General features: G+C 43.5%; 1 protein-coding gene across 1 annotated transcript in view; it reads right to left on the bottom strand.

Annotated features, from left to right (window-relative positions):
* Positions 1–17,627, bottom strand: part of LOC124268384 (putative elongator complex protein 1) — a 97,737-nt gene that overhangs the window by 10,929 nt on the left and 69,181 nt on the right. The window contains 9 exon segments of the mRNA XM_046703355.1: positions 680–812; positions 3,394–3,568; positions 3,887–3,949; positions 7,458–7,519; positions 7,874–8,075; positions 9,049–9,146; positions 10,379–10,502; positions 11,673–11,818; positions 16,460–16,524. Coding sequence (XP_046559311.1) covers positions 680–812; positions 3,394–3,568; positions 3,887–3,949; positions 7,458–7,519; positions 7,874–8,075; positions 9,049–9,146; positions 10,379–10,502; positions 11,673–11,818; positions 16,460–16,524 — 1,068 coding nt within the window.

Raw genomic sequence — 17,627 nt, 5'->3', positions numbered from 1 at the left:
ATGGAATTCCTCGACTTTTCTGCAAACCCATTCCATTCGGCTCAGTTCTGATTGTCTCCTTACAGAAAGCCACAGTTCCTCTATCAATCATATCCAGCCGTAAGTATTCTAAACTCCTTCGTTTGTTTTTAGAAACAAGAATACCAAGCCGCCTCCTGTCACCGACAGTCAATTTTCTGGGCCTACCTGCACCTCCCTGGTGCTCAATGCCATATCCATTTGCAATATTTTTCAAAACACGATAAACAGTGGACAAAGGGATGCCTGTTCTACTTGAAATCACTTTAGCTGATCTGATGTCCTTGTTATAATACTCTAAAATCAACTTCCTCTTCTCTAACTCATCCATACTGAGGATCACTGAAAATGTCGTCTGCTAACAAGTAAACAAAGGGGGATAACTCTTCACAAACTAATGAAAAAGGATTAACGGAGTTGTCTGTCTTGAATGAAACCAAGCACTTGATAGCTGGTCAAGGTTGTTTATACTAGAAATCCAATCAAACATATTCCTAAAATTCTCAATAATTTCTGGTCATACTATAACTATCAGAAGCAACTCTGCATGACTTATATCCGTAAGGTTGATGACGTATAAATATCACTAACATGTCTCTGCAGTGAATATAACTTGCACATAGTTTTTCCCGTCAATATCAGTATGTAATCTCAACCATACCCAGTTCTGCGACTGATGACTGTCGACCTCTGGCTATTGTAGGAGTAGTGAGAGGACTGAAGACTGGCCCCTGTAGCACTGCTTGTGTCAGAGAACAAGTCAGAGTCCATATTGTTGCAAGGCACATCACCATCTAAACAGAAGGTTGTCAGCTGTTACTAAACTAAATGAAGTAAAAGTACATTTGACTCCTCACACAATTTGTTTATCTTCTCCATGTTTTCAGATAGAATTATAGATTACACAATGTACAACCTGTCTGTGTTTCCCTGTCCTTCCTTTCAGTGTATGTCCCAGTGTATGACCCAGTGTATGTCCCAGTGTATTAGTGAGTAAGTTGGGTTTTACGCCGCTTTTAACAATGTTCCAGCAATATCAATGCGGGGGATACGAGAAATGGGCTTCACACATGTTACCCATATGGGGAATCAAACCCAGTCCTTCAGCGTGACCAGCGAACGCTTTAACCACTAGGCAACCTCACCGCCCCCCACCCACCCCCAGTGTATGACCCAGTGCATGTCCCAGTGTATGACCCAGTGTATGTCCCAGTGTATGTCCCAGTGTATGAGCCAGTGTGTGTCCCAGTGTATGAGCCAGTGTATGTCCCAGTGTATGAGCCAGTGTATGTCCCAGTGTATGTCCCAGTGTATGAGCCAGTGTATGTCCCAGTGTATGACCCAGTGTATGAGCCAGTGTATGTCCCAGTGTATGTACCAGTGTATGACCCAGTGTATGAGCCAGTGTATGTACCAGTGTATGACCCAGTGTATGTCCCAGTGTATGTACCAGTGTATGTCCCAGTGTATGTACCCAGTGTATGTCCCAGTGCATGAACCAGTGCATGGCCCAGTGAATGGCCCAGTGTATGTCCCAGTGTATGACCCAGTGTATGTCCCAGTGTATGTCCCAGTGCATGAACCAGTGCATGAACCAGTGTATGACCCAGTGCATGAACCAGTGTATGACCCAGTGTATGTCCCAGTGTATGTCCCAGTGTATGAGCCAGTGTATGTCCCAGTGCATGAACCAGTGTATGACCCAGTGTATGTCCCAGTGTATGAGCCAGTGTATGTCCCAGTGTATGAGCCAGTGTATGTCCCAGTGTATGAGCCAGTGTATGTCCCAGTGTATGTCCCAGTGTATGAGCCAGTGTATGTCCCAGTGTATGAGCCAGTGTATGTCCCAGTGTATGACCCAGTGTATGTCCCAGTGTATGACCCAGTGTATGTCCCAGTGTATGTACCAGTGTATGTCCCAGTGTATGTCCCAGTGTATGAACCAGTGTATGACCCAGTGTATGACCCAGTGTATGTCCCAGTGTATGAACCAGTGTATGACCCAGTGTATGACCCAGTGTATGTCCCAGTGCATGAACCAGTGTATGACCCAGTGTATGACCCAGTGTATGTCCCAGTGCATGAGCCAGTGTATGTCCCAGTGTATGTACCAGTGTATGTCCCAGTGTATGTCCCAGTGTATGTCCCAGTGTATGACCCAGTGTATGACCCAGTGTATGTCCCAGTGTATGACCCAGTGTATGTCCCAGTGTATGAACCAGTGTATGACCCAGTGTATGACCCAGTGTATGACCCAGTGCCCAGTGCATGAACCAGTGTATGACCAAGTGAATGGCCCAGTGTATGTCCCAGTGTATGACCCAGTGTATGTCCCAGTGTATGAACCAGTGCATGAACCAGTGTATGACCCAGTGTATGTCCCAGTGCATGAACCAGTGAATGTCCCAGTGTATGTCCCAGTGTATGACCCAGTGTATGTCCCAGTGCATGAACCAGTGTATGACCCAGTGAATGGCCCAGTGTATGTCCCAGTGTATGACCCAGTGTATGTCCCAGTGCATGAACCAGTGCATGAACCAGTGTATGACCCAGTGTATGTCCCAGTGCATGAACCAGTGAATGTCCCAGTGTATGTCCCAGTGTATGTCCCAGTGCATGAACCAGTGTATGACCCAGTGTATGACCCAGTGTATGTCCCAGTGCATGAACCAGTGTATGACCCAGTGTATGAACCAGCGGACTCCTATCCAAGCTGCTGTTGTGGGTTATGACAGGAGGTACACTGTTTGTCATCACCCAGCTGTGTCGTCTCAAGTACCCCGTATTTGCTGATGTCATAATGACAATCGCTGTATTTATCAAAATCAAATCTGCAATTTGCTAACCCAGCAACTCACAGTAACTGCTGTCATTACTTGCCTATTGAACAATACATTGAACATTAGTGAAAACGAGAGTGGCAAACCAGGCAATATAATACTGGTAATCTGCACAGATGAAACATAAACTGCTTTTTCTTGTTTGTATTTTAGTGAATGTGAACTAAAATCTCAAATGGTAAGTTTCGATCCCACGTTCCTATTTCAAAGGAGTTTAAATTACTCATACAGAAAATCTTGAAACATGGTTCTAAGTGATTAAACCCCAGAAGTAATGAACTATGGTTCAACTTCTAAACACTTCCCTGCTCACTTTACTGATTTCTCATAGTGAAACAATGTGCTCAAGAGTTTTGTACAAGAAGTCTATGTCATCATCCACTGTCCACTAGCAATCCCCTCCATTCTATGCTAGGTGGACACTCAGCTTCACAGATAACACAGTTTCACAATTACCCCATTCTTTCAGAACTCTTCAGTCAATACTCATGTCTGACTTGTTGCCCCCTGTGACGTGGCTCACCAACCAACTCACCCAGAATCTCCAGTTTCTGTTTCTCCCTCTGCTCCCGAACAACACTAAGTCTTTTCTTGTGTTTCTCGAAATTATCACGGTACTCCTCAAGAGTCTCCAAGTGTTGTTCATGACATTCTAGAAGAGCAGTCTTCAGATTTGTTTCAATGAAATCAGTTCTTCTGTGTTGGTGCATCTGTAGAACAAACAACTGCTGATATAGAAAGTTATTCCCTGTACTTGCCACCACCAAACCTTGTAAGGTATGGACATAACACTTGCAAGGTGATGGTGAGTATGTTTCATATTCATATCTTCAATCTATATCTCTGCTGGGCGAACATAATAACTTGTGCCCAGGAGATAAATATGTATGTACAATAATGTGAGCTGAACTGTAAAAATGCATTATGGAAATGCCAACTGGTAAGTTATCAGGTAAATGTGGTGAGGAGAGGAAGTCAAGAAGATGAAGCATTGTTTCATTCTGACAAGGGTTCATACTGGCACTCACCATTCTCAATGCTTCTTCCCACAATGCACCTTCTATAAGGCAGACAATGGCCTCCTCAACATCCTGAAAGGAACAAATCTTTATAATGTAATTATTTATATTTACATTAACTTAATCCCAATGAAAAAACTCTGAGACAGTATGTGATTGGATTTGGGTTTTCTATCAGTGAAGGTCCCTCTATACAGGGACTCTCTGTCATCATGTCACCATCACAAGATTACCCAGGCCTGGTGATTACAACAGCAGCACTGAAGTATAGATGTTTCTCATGTATACATGCTACACAGGCATGGACTGTGTGTGTAGTCAAGCATGAAGTGGATATGAAGATGACAGGCATGGACTGTGTGTGTAGTCAAGCATGAAGTGGATATGAAGATGACAGGCATGGACTGTGTGTGCAGTCAAGCATGAAGTGGATATGAAGATGACAGGCATGGACTGTGTGTGTAGTCAAGCATGAAGTGGATATGAAGGTGACAAGCATAGACTGTGTGTGTAGTCAAGCATGAAGTGGATATCAAGATGACAGGCATGGACTGTGTGTGCAGTCAAGCATGAAGTGGATATGAAGGTGACAAGCATGGACTGTGTGTGTAGTCAAGCATGAAGTGGATATGAAGGTGACAAGCATGGACTGTGTGTAGTCAAGCATGAAGTGGATATGAAGGTGACAAGCATGGACTGTGTGTGTAGTCAAGCATGAAGTGGATATCAAGATGACAAGCATGGACTGTGCGTGTAGTCAAGCATGAAGTGGATATGAAGGTGACAAGCATGGACTGTGCGTGTAGTCAAGCATGAAGTGGATATGAAGGTGACAAGCATGGACTGTGTGTGTAGTCAAGCATGAAGTGGATATCAAGATGACAAGCATGGACTGTGTGTGTAGTCAAGCATGAAGTGGATATGAAGGTGACAAGCATGGATTGTGTGTGTAGTCAAGTATGAAGTGGATATCAAGATGACAAGCATGGACTGTGTGTGTAGTCAAGCATGAAGTGGATATGAAGGTGACAAGCATGGACTGTGTGTGTAGTCAAGCATGAAGTGGATATGAAGGTGACAAGCATGGACTGTGTGTGTAGTCAAGCATGAAGTGGATATGAAGATGACAGGCATGGACTGTGTGTGCAGTCAAGCATGAAGTGGATATGAAGATGACAAGCATGGACTGTGTGTGTAGTCAAGCATGAAGTGGATATCAAGATGACAGGCATGGACTGTGTGTGCAGTCAAGCATGAAGTGGATATCAAGATGACAAGCATAGACTGTGTGTGTAGTCAAGCATGAAGTGGATATCAAGAAGACAAGCATGGACTGTGTGTGTAGTCAAGCATGAAGTGGTTATCAAGACGACAGGCATGGACTGTGTGTGTAGTCAAGCATGAAGTGGATATGAAGGTGACAAGCATGGACTGTGCGTGCAGTCAAGCATGAAGTGGATATGAAGGTGACAAGCATGGACTGTGCGTGTAGTCAAGGATGAAGTGATTATGAAGATGACAAGCATGGACTGTGTGTGTAGTCAAGCATGAAGTGGATATGAAGATGACAAGCATGGACTGTGTGTAGTCAAGCATGAAGTGGATATGAAGGTGACAAGCATGGGCTGTGTGTAGTCAAGCATGAAGTGGATATGAAGATGACAAGCATGGACTGTGTGTGTAGTCAAGCATGAAGTGGATATGAAGATGACAAGCATGGACTGTGTGTGTAGTCAAGCATGAAGTGGATATGAAGGTGACAAGCATGGGCTGTGTGTGTAGTCAAGCATGAAGTGGATATGAAGGTGACAAGCATGGACTGTGTGTGTAGTCAAGCATGAAGTGGATATGAAGGTGACAAGCATGGACTGTGTGTAGTCAAGCATGAAGTGGATATGAAGATGACAAGCATGGACTGTGTCTGTAGTCAAGCATGAAGTGGATATGAAGGTGACAAGCATGGACTGTGTGTAGTCAAGCATGAAGTGGATATGAAGATGACAAGCATGGACTGTGTGTAGTCAAGCATGAAGTGGATATGAAGATGACAAGCATGGACTGTGTGTGTAGTCAAGCATGAAGTGGATATGAAGATGACAAGCATGGACTGTGTGTAGTCAAGCATGAAGTGGATATGAAGAAGACAAGCATGGACTGTGTGTAGTCAAGCATGAAGTGGATATGAAGGTGACAAGCATGGACTGTGTGTGTAGTCAAGCATGAAGTGGATATGAAGGTGACAAGCATGGACTGTATGTAGTCAAGCATGAAGTGGATATGAAGATGACAAGCATGGACTGTGTGTGTAGTCAAGCATGAAGTGGATATGAAGGTGACAAGCATGGACTGTGTGTAGTCAAGCATGAAGTGGATATGAAGATGACAAGCATGGACTGTGTGTGTAGTCAAGCATGAAGTGGATATGAAGATGACAAGCATGGACTGTGTGTGTAGTCAAGCATGAAGTGGATATGAAGATGACAAGCATGGACTGTGTGTAGTCAAGCATGAAGTGGATATGAATAGGACAAGCATGGACTGTGTGTAGTCAAGCATGAAGTGGATATGAAGGTGACAAGCATGGACTGTGTGTGTAGTCAAGCATGAAGTGGATATGAAGATGACAAGCATGGACTGTGTGTGTAGTCAAGCATGAAGTGGATATGAAGGTGACAAGCATGGACTGTGTGTGTAGTCAAGCATGAAGTGGATATGAAGACAAGCATGGACTGTGTGTGTAGTCAAGCATGAAGTGGATATGAAGATGACAAGCATGGACTGTGTGTAGTCAAGCATGAAGTGGATATGAAGATGACAAGCATGGACTGTGTGTGTAGTCAAGCATGAAGTGGATATGAAGATGACAAGCATGGACTGTGTGTGTAGTCAAGCATGAAGTGGATATGAAGATGACAAGCATGGACTGTGTGTGCAGTCAAGCATGAAGTGGATATGAAGAAGACAGGCATGGACTCTGTGTGTAGTCAAGCATGAAGTGGATATGAAGAAGACAAGCATGGACTGTGTGTAGTCAAGCATGAAGTGGATATGAAGAAGACAGGCATGGACTGTGTGTGTAGTCAAGCATGAAGTGGATATGAAGGTGACAAGCATGGGCTGTGTGTAGTCAAGCATGAAGTGGATATGAAGAAGACAAGCATGGACTGTGTGTAGTCAAGCATGAAGTGGATATAAAGACGACAAGCATGAACTGTGTGTGTAGTCAAGCATGAAGTGGATATGAAGACAAGCATGGACTGTGCGTGTAGTCAAGCATGAAGTGGATATGAAGACGACAAGCATGGACTTTGTGTGTAGTCAAGCATGAAGTGGATATGAAGACGACAAGCATGGACTGTGTGTGTAGTCAAGCATGAAGTGGATATGAAGGTGACAAGCATGGACTGTGTGTGTAGTCAAGCATGAAGTGGATATCAAGAAGACAAGCATGGACTGTGTGTGTAGTCAAACATGAAGTGGATATGACGACAGCAAGCATGGACTGTGTGTGTAGTCAAGCATGAAGTGGATATCAAGACGACAAGCATGGACTTTGTGTGTAGTCACGGATGAAACATACCTCAGCATATCTCTCGAACACAACTGCAGCATCGTTGAAATTTTTCATACTTTGCAGCTGACCTGGTAATGCAATAAACACAAATAAAAATTCAATCTCAGCATCTGTGCATGAACTAAGAAACCATTGTTTGAATAAGGCAGCTAGGACTATGTCACCCAAATACCTACTCTAGTTGTCTTTTGAGCTAAGTAAGAAGATGACATTATAACAACTGAGAAACATGTCACAACCTTGCTGCTACCTGTGTTACAACCTCACTGTGTGACAACCTCCCTACCTCACAACCTTGCTGCTACCTGTGTTGCAACCTCACTGTGTGACAACCTCCCTACCTCACAACCTTGCTACTACCTGTGTTACAACCTCCCTACCTTACAACCTTGCTGCTACCTGTGTGACAACCTCCAACTTACGTGCACACTGTCTGGCAATCTCTGCCTCCTTTTCAGAAGAGTAACCAAGTTTGACAGTCAGACAGAACATCTGTCTCCAGTTGTTGCAGGCTGTGAATGCTTCCAATGCCAGCTCCCACTCTTCAGCTTTGATGTACATCACTCCTGCCTCGTCTGAACGGTTCTTCTCACACAGGTAGTTCCCATACAATGTTGCTAATTGCTGTAATACACATTACACTGGCTTCATGATTCTTCTGTGTAAACATAACACACAGTTTACATACAATGTCGCACATTAATGTAAACCACATAACATTTGCATCATGTCATATCTGGACACATAATAGTTCACAGTCAGACAACTATCAGATTATGGGGGGCCAAACTGGATTTCATTCACCTTCTTGTTAGTGTGTTGTTCAATGCCATACTGGACAGTACTCCAGCTGTATGATGGTAGCGTGTAAAGACAAAGCAAGACAATGCGTGTAAGGTTCACCAATACCCCCTACCAACTTCAGATTCGCAACAATCAGTAATGATTCTTGATATTCTTGAAAAAAAGACAAGATTGGCAATTCACCTTTCCTATAAATAAAGAAACCATTACCCAAATCTAAAAAGAATATTCCAATAAATGACTGGAATGTTATTGGTTGAACAACTTTGATGTGACTTTTGAGTTCAAGAGATGTAATTTGTGATAATTCTCGACAAATTAAAAATATCACAATATAACTTTGAACTGCATCTCTCCTTCAGACAAAGAGGGTGATCACCAAATTTGGAAACAATCCATTTAACTCTTTCAGAAATAAAAAATTGGAACCCAACTTTGCACTCTACCTCTCCTTTAGACAAAAAGCTTATTATTAACCTGGATCTTACTGGCTTTAACCTTAATGCCTTTTGATCAAATGTTATGATGCATGAGAAAATGATGTACAATACATCATCAGTAGTAGGCCTCTGGGCTTCATGCCACTGATCAGTCACAGCTTCATAGCCCTGCTAACATGTCGGAGGTTATATGATTATGGTATTAATTCTGTGGATAACATTTAATAGGAAAGTTTATAATGTCCTTACAATGTCATCAAAAGCTATCACTGCCCATAATGTTAAAATGGAATAAACAAGAACTGAGTTATGACATAAAGTAATTTTGTGAGTAAGAAGTGGGTTCCAGCTACCTTGAACTGTGAAGTCCCTGGGGCAAATAGCTTCAGAGCATCCCCATACAACTTGTGCTCCTCTACAAAAGTCAGACATTCTTGGAACTTGTCGTCACCTGCAGGAAAAACACGAGGGAAACATTAAAAAAATAGGATGACTCTCTCTGTGGCATACATGTTAGACTCACAACAAATGGACAAGGGTTAGGAGGTGCCCTGTAGGATGACTCTCTGCACCATACATGTTAGACTCACAACAACTGGACAAGGGTTAGGAGGTGCCCTGTAGGATGACTCTCTGCGCCATACATGTTAGACCCATAATATCTGGACAAATGTTAGGAGGTGCCCTGTAGGATGACTCTCTGCGCCATACATGTTAGACCCACAATATCTGGACAAGTGTTAGGAGGTGCCCTGTAGGATGACTCTCTCTGTGGCATACATGTTAGACCCACAATATCAGGACAAGTGTTAGGAGGTGCCCTGTAGGATGACTCTCTGCGCCATACATGTTAGACCCACAATATCAGGACAAGTGTTAGGAGGTGCCCTGTAGGATGACTCTCTCTGTGGCATACATGTTAGACCCACAATATCTGGACAAGTGTTAGGAGGTGCCCTGTAGGATGACTCTCTCTGTGGCATACATGTTAGACCCACAATATCAGGACAAGTGTTAGGAGGTGCCCTGTAGGATGACTCTCTCTGTGGCAAACATGTTAGACCCACAATATCAGGACAAGTGTTAGGAGGTGCCCTGTAGGATGACTCTCTCTGTGGCATACATGTTAGACCCACAATATCAGGACAAGTGTTAGGAGGTGCCCTGTAGGATGACTCTCTGCGCCATACATGTTAGACCCATAATATCTGGACAAATGTTAGGAGGTGCCCTGTAGGATGACTCTCTGCGCCATACATGTTAGACCCACAATATCAGGACAAGTGTTAGGAGGTGCCCTGTAGGATGACTCTCTCTGTGGCATACATGTTAGACCCACAATATCAGGACAAGTGTTAGGAGGTGCCCTGTAGGATGACTCTCTCTGTGGCATACATGTTAGACCAACAATATCAGGACAAGTGTTAGGAGGTGCCCTGTAGGATGACTCTCTTTGTGGCATACATGTTAGACCCACAATATCTGGACAAGTGTTAGGAGGTGCCCTGTAGGATGACTCTCTTTGTGGCATACATGTTAGACTCACAACAACTGGACAATGGGTGGGTTGAGTGGGTGGGTGGATGGATGGATGGATGGATGGATGGATGGATGGATGGATGGATGGATGGATGGATGGATGGATGGATGGATGGATGGATGGATGGATGGATGTAAACTCACCACATCCAGCAATGTGTTGCAGAGCCTTTCTGAAGCGGCGGAGATGTTGATCAATGGCAAACCTGCGGTAATTATCCTCCATCCTACGCAGTTTGTTCAGGAATGGAATATACTCCTTCGGGTCCTGACATCACCCAAAAACACAACATCAATAGAATATGCCAATGTTATTGAATACTATAGTCAGCAATATACCAGCTGAAACATGAGTGAAGCCTCGGGATGATTAAGTCGGAAACAATCCTGTTTCTGAGCTATGATGGAATCAATAAAGTCACAGATCTGACATCTGATCCTTATAACATAATGTTTTTTTCCTTATAAAGAGTTTCCATCCACATAATGATTACTTAAATCCATCCCACCAAGAACTAAAACTCACATAAAAATATAATGCATAAAAAAATAATCTTAAGGGACTGTTCATAATTTATGGCTAGGGGGGATGATGATGATTGTTATGTTGAAGCCTGTACAATGTGAGTGACCCCCCTAAAATTCATGTACAAAATAAGTGACCTCCCTGCATGTCATGTACAAAATCAATGACCCCCTTCCCCTTCCCATAATTTCTAAGCATAATTTGAAACATATTTTTATGTACAAAATTGCTGAACTCCTCCCCCCAAGTATGTGTGAACAAAATTGCTGCCCCCTAGTTCCCCAGAACAAAATGGGTGACCCCTTAACATCATTTCTCCCCCTCTCTCTTCTCTTTTCTCTCTCTCCCCCAAAAAACCCCAACAAACAACAACAACAAAACAAACAAACAAAACAACAAAACAAAACAAAACAAAACAAAACAAAACAAAACAAAACAAAACAAAACAAAACAAAACAAAACAAAACAAAACAAAACAAAAAAACCCAAACATTTTGAGCGGTCCCTAAGTACATCTACAGTTGTACACAGAGGCATATTTGGTAAACCCCTTTCTCGGACAATCAAACAGACTTTTCTAGTCAAGTATGTAATACAGTGTATTTTATATACCAAAACAAAAGATATGTTTGTATTTTTGTTTGCTGTCGAAGTCAGCAACATTCCCAGTATCACAGCAACATTGAAATACTTGAGTGTTGGCCTGACCAGCTAATGATTGATATTACTAAGAACATCCCATGCTGTAGAAGGAAGACAGCAATGTCACAGAGTCTGGGAATCCCAATTTAAATGTCTCTCTAAATGAGTTCTGGGGACCTCTTGTAACCTGGATGTGATGGGGAGCTGGACAAAATGTCAAGATGGAACTACAAACATAGGAATGAAAACATAAAGTGATACAGATTTCACCTTCTGAGATTTCTCTGCAACCATCAACACAAGGTCAAAGTCATAAGATCCAAGAGCCACATCATACAGTTCATTGACATCAACAAGGAAGAGCAGGTACTTTAGCGTCTCCTCCGCCGTGACAGTGACTCCCTCCTTTCTTGTCTCTGCATTGACATGTGTACATCATGAATACCATGTAGAAACAACAATGAGCAAGTGCATGAATGAGAATAACAGTTCCTAGATGCGACATCCTGATGGTTCTGAAATGTGACAAGATCAAATACAGAGGCAAATTTCAACAAAATATTATGTCTACATCATTGTTTCATGAAAATGTAATTTTTAGAGTAAAATTGATATTTTATACTTATCCTGACTCATGCTCTTTTGCTTGTCTTCTTCTTCTTGCGAACATAGTGGAACACTTGTATCTCCTTATTTGAAGCTCCCTTCAAAATAAAATCACTAATTGGTACTCACCACGAGTTGCTCCCCTTTGTCTCCCCTGGCGGGAAAAGGTGTCGCCACCCTCTGGCCATGTGCTCCACTCTCTCCTGATTTAGCGAGCCCAACACTTGAATTTACAGGGAAATCCAAAGTGTTATGTGGGGAAGGATGGGAGGGTTAACCTCATGAGTCAGGATAAGTATAAAATATCAATTTTACTCTAAAATTACATATTTTTCCTTATCCTGACTCATGCTCTTTGCTTGTAGCATCCTACGGAACGGAGGTGGGTAACAGAATACTTTGGATTTATAATTAGTGATTTTGTATAGATATACTGTAATATCCCCTACGGGAACTTCATGAAGCCTTAGATTTAGGATGTTTCCTGTATAAAGAAAACCATAGGTTATATAAAGCCATTAAAGGGGAATTACATTATGAATATATTGAACAATACATATAAATTATATATATATATATATAGGTGACTCTGATAGAGGCACTGAAATTGACTATATCCAAGTATATGCTTAAGGTAGAATACTTAAGCTGAACATATATACATAGCCCTAAAACTCCTTAGAGTTATAAGCTAGATGAGTATGTATAAAATACATATTAATCTTGTGAGGCTAATATTTTAACGCCTACGAGGGACTGTCAGTTGCTGAGCGAGGAGACATCTTCTGTAGTGATGTCTCTTAGGTAGTGATTAGCAAATACCATGTTAGATTTCCAATAGCATCCTTCCATAATCGTGTTCAAGGAACAGTTACCGTGTAGGGCGAGGGTAGAGGCCAGTGCCCTGATCTCATGTGGATTTGATGCTGTTGGTGGGTCCAAGCCTGCTGCCTTGTAGGCACGGAGAATGACAGTCCTTATCCAAATAGATATTGTGGTCCGTGACACTTCTGTTTGATTAAGTGGCGATAATGGGATGAATAAGCGTTTGAAAATCTTCTCCTTGTTTTGGATCGTCAGTAAATAAACTTTGGCTCTTACGGACACAGTGATAGGTCTTGTGTATCTTGTGATCCGAGAATAGAGGATAGCGCCGGGATGTGGAATAATCTGTCTGGTTGACCTGGCAGTTGATTCTTTGCAATGAAATCCCATCTTAATCCGAGGAGTGCTGTGTTATGATTGTCATCAAACTGTATCCTCTCGTAATCCAGAGCGTGAATTTCAGACATTCTTGCTGCTGTGGCTAGCGATAGCAGAAACAATGTTTTCTGTGAGAGAAATTCAAAGTTTGTCGATTCAAGGGTTCATAGACCTCACTTTCGTGAGGTGTTGTAACACTACATTCAGATCCCAAGCTGGAAGTGGAACTTCCGCTTTTGGTCCTCAATCGAAAGCTTCGTAGTAAGGCCAGTAACTCTGGAGATCTTGTCAATTTGACACCCGTTCTCATGGTGATTACAGAGCTAAGCGCGGCAAGATATGTTGATATCGTTGAACCTTTTAAATGTTTGTTTTGGCGTAGGTAACACAAATAGTCTGCCACTTGAGGTTGTGAAGCCTCTCTTGCTGTAAACCCTTTCTTTGTTGCATAATTTTCAAACTGTGCCACTTGTCGTCGTACAAGTTCACGAGTTGAGTAGCGAAAAGGCAAGCGTGACTGCTTTTGCCGCCCTGGCAGAATATCCTCTCTTGTTTAAACACATTTGTATACAGTCCATACGTGTAGTTGGAACATTGCTGGGTTTCCGTGCACTTGTTTGGTGTGAGGATGAATTAACAGGTTTCTTGGCGCTTAGGTAGCTCCAGTGTTGGTTGACCGATTTCTTGAATTAGTATGGGAAACCGCGTTCTGGCCGGCCAGTAGAGCGACCAAAGTGAGTTGTAGGCTCTGTGTTTGTCTGATTTTCTGTAATACTTGAGGTATTATTGCTGGCTGAAGCAGCGTCGCGCGTGAGGCCTTCCCATGATAGACTTAGGCGTCCGTTGCCCAAGCTTGGGGGTCTGGGACTGGTGACCACGAATGTCGGTAGCTGATTGTTGAATCGGCGTGGCGAATAGGTCTATTAGCGGCTCCTAATTGCTTGATTATCTGTGCAAAATTTCCGGTTGATCATCCACTCTGTCGGTGATGGTAGATGAGGCCGAGAGAGAAGCGTCTGCTAGTATATTTCTGGCTCGGGGAATGTGCACTGCTCTGACATGTAGATTTAGATCTTGTATTAAATCGAACAGTTGAAAGCTTAGGTTCAAAAGGTTCATCGATCTCGTTGAGCCTTGCTTGTTTATGTAGAACGCCACTGTCGAATTGTCTGTATGGATCATTAGTGCATTTTGTAAAATGTGCTCCAATGTAGAATGGCGTTGATTACAGCTTTCATTTCTAGACTGTTTATATGGAGTTTGCATTCTTGCTGATTCCATAACCCTGATATCGTGTGGTTGGTGAGATGAGCTCCCCAACCTTGGAGTAACGGCGATCTACATACAGATGGGTTTTGTATTCCTGCTCTGCTAAACAAATCCCTTAAACGCAGACATTCGATTTCTTGGTCCACCATAGTAGATGTGGTCTGAGATGTTTGGTAGACTGAATGGTTGTACATCGTTGAGATGTCGTTGATGAGGACCTGTAGGGGGCGTAACTTGTAATCTGCCTGTGACAGTCATGTCTTGGGCTGATGTGAAGACCTAGTAGGCTCTGCCATTGTCGCGAGTAGTAGCGGAGAGAGTAGAGCTGGTGGAATGGTCTGTTGTATCTTGAGCCAACGGTCTTCTGGTACCATAATACGGTTATGATTTGTGATGAATCGAATACCTAGGAACTGTAGGTCTTATACGCGATGGTACTAGGTCCGACTTATGTAAGTTTACTAACCAACCTAGTTGTGTTAGTAGCTTTATGATGTAATTTAACTGTAGTTTGAGACGCCAGGGATCTTGATCTACTTGTATCCCGTCGTCGAGGTAAAACGCACTGGCGTAGCCCTTGGACGATGTAGAAATTTGATAATCGGTTTAATTATCCTCGTGAATAGCCAGGGGCTGATGATATTCGAATGGGAGTACTTTCCACTGGTAATGTAGCCCTTCTAGAGTAAATCGTAGGTATTTCCTGGAATCGGGATGAATGGGGATGTGCAAGTAGGCATCCTGTAGATCTATGCTGCCCATGTAGTCCATAGGACCGAATCATCTGGCGTAACTGAGGTAAATGTATCATGTTGAAACTTCGTGGTTTATGAGATAGTTCTTGTTGAAAAAGCTCATGTTGTAGATGAGTCTGTATTTCTCCGTGGAGTTTTCTTGGGAACTAGGAAAACTGGGGAGTAGAAACCTGGTTCGGCGTTTGCTTGGTCTATTACTTCTATGGCCTGTTTGGATAGGAGTGATGAGACAGCCTCTTTATCTTTGGTAGTTGTTGCTTTGTAAATCGAACTTGGGGGTTTGATTGTCAGCGAGGCTTGTCCTGTAGAGGGATCTGAAATCCGTGTTGAATAATGTTGGAGACGTAAGGATCTTGCAGTATTCCCCAGTTTTCCCAGTGTAGTTGAGGCGTCCACCCACTTGAGCTGGTTGTACTGGAACGGCTGGGGTGGAAGACTCCAGTCGTTCGAACCTGTGTTTCAGCGTCTATAATTGGCGGAACCTCTGGGTGTCCTGCCTCTTCCTGATCCTCCTCTATAGTTGCCATATGGGCTTACTGAAAAGAATCTTACCTCTAGAGCTGGCTATCTTCCTGTCTCTTGCTCTTTGTAGGCCCGTGAACTTAGATCTGCCTGAGTATCTTTGTGAAGTCTGAATCAATGAATGGCTGGCTAGTGTGTCCATCGATCTAATCATAAGGACTTCCCTGGAATCATTAGAGACTTCCTTGGCGACCTTGTCGATTTCTCCGTCAAAGATGGATGTTGTCGACCACGGGGCTGTATAAAGTGGGGCTGTAAAGTTCTCCCCCCAATTACAGGAGGCGAGGAGGCCTTGACGACGAGCTAAGGTCAGTGCTGCTGAAACAGATGTAAGATGATCCGTTAAAAACTGCTGATCTTTCTTTTGCATAAGTAAGGCAGAATAAATCATTCTATCATCTTCCGTCAGGTGGAATCCGGAATCTAGTAATAAGAGTCTCATTGATCGTCCTAGATCTATTTAACCCAAAGAACATCACGTCTCGTCATGGTTTCTATATGAGCCAACTTATGCGATCATCCATCTTGTAAATCTTGTTCTTTACATCGCTGATGATCTTATAGTTCTCATCGATGTCCTGGGCCTTGTAGAAGGAGTCCATGTTATGCGTGGAGAACTTCTTGGCTTGAAAGTTGGGTAGATGTGGTATCTGAACTTTCGTAGCTTTCTGGAAAGCTGCATCTAGATTCGTGGCACTGCACCGCAATCGGGTCGATGTCGGGGTAGAGTGATTGCATCTGGATCATCTTCCTTCATCAAATCACGTCTGAGCTGTATACGCCACTTTTAGATGGTGATGTGAGATCTAGGTTATTGACCATCCAATACCGTATCTCTGCATCAGAAAATATGATTCCTCCATCATCCTCAAAACCATCATCATTAATAAATTGTAGATGCTCTTCCGGGACTGCGTAGCTGTCTGTATATCTGATGAGGTTTGTGGCGATCTAGTTGACTTGTGCGCTACAGCTCTATGTGGAGATCTGATGGGTGATCGACCTGGTGATGAAGCGGAGTGGAGAGTCGTCTATGGGATGATCTTCGGAGGACTTGTGAGGTGAATGTTGATAGCTTCAAGCTCTTCGGCAGTCCCTCGATGTTCTTCTAGGCGATGAAGATCTGGAATCATATGTCCTTAGCGAATGCCTTCGAAGCTTCATTCGTCGGTCGTCCGGGGATCGATGATATGACCGGCGAAGGCTTCCGTGATGTCTGATGGTCTGAGTCCATATCTAGAGATGAAATCGAAGATGGTGATGATCTCTCCCGCCTTCGCGAAGGCCTTCGCGAAGGCTGTACATCTAGGTCCTTCGTCAAGGTGGTGCGGGACTTCATTCCCTTTGAAGGTGACATCGTCTTGGCTGCTACTGGCCGGGGGTGCCTCTGGGGTGCTGTCACGTTGGAGCCTTAAGCGAAGGCTCGGACCCTGCTTGCGCGGTTTGTAGTGGTCCTCCATGATGTTCATAATCTGCCGCATCATGTCTTCTGGGATGATCTGTGGCGAAGTTAAATTAAGTCTTCTTCTCTGCGATTGGTTTCACATCAATGGCGTCTGGCGCCGGGTGTAGAGGCATCAGGCTGCATGGAGATCTCTGCAGAAGTCACAGTCGCTGACACGGTCGCTTCTTCTGCCGTAAGTCGGGGATGATTATCGGCTGATCATCGTAGAGAGCCCAACTCTGCTGCTGGAGCGATCACCGGCTGAGAAAGTTCTTGCTGTCTTCGTAGATTTCCCTTTGGAAGTCTGGCGCTGCCCTGGAGTGTCCTCAATCTGCGTTGAGGCGGCGATGAGGCCCCTCTTAGACTTAGTCTGCAATGGCCGGGATGTCTGGGGAGCCGGTCGCTTTCTCGAGGTAGCGGACTGCG

This window comes from Haliotis rubra, unplaced genomic scaffold (genome assembly GCF_003918875.1).
Source record: "Haliotis rubra isolate DU_JTF1 unplaced genomic scaffold, ASM391887v1 Scf1009, whole genome shotgun sequence".
Taxonomy (NCBI): domain Eukaryota; kingdom Metazoa; phylum Mollusca; class Gastropoda; order Lepetellida; family Haliotidae; genus Haliotis; species Haliotis rubra.
This window is presented reverse-complemented; position numbering and strand designations above follow the sequence as displayed.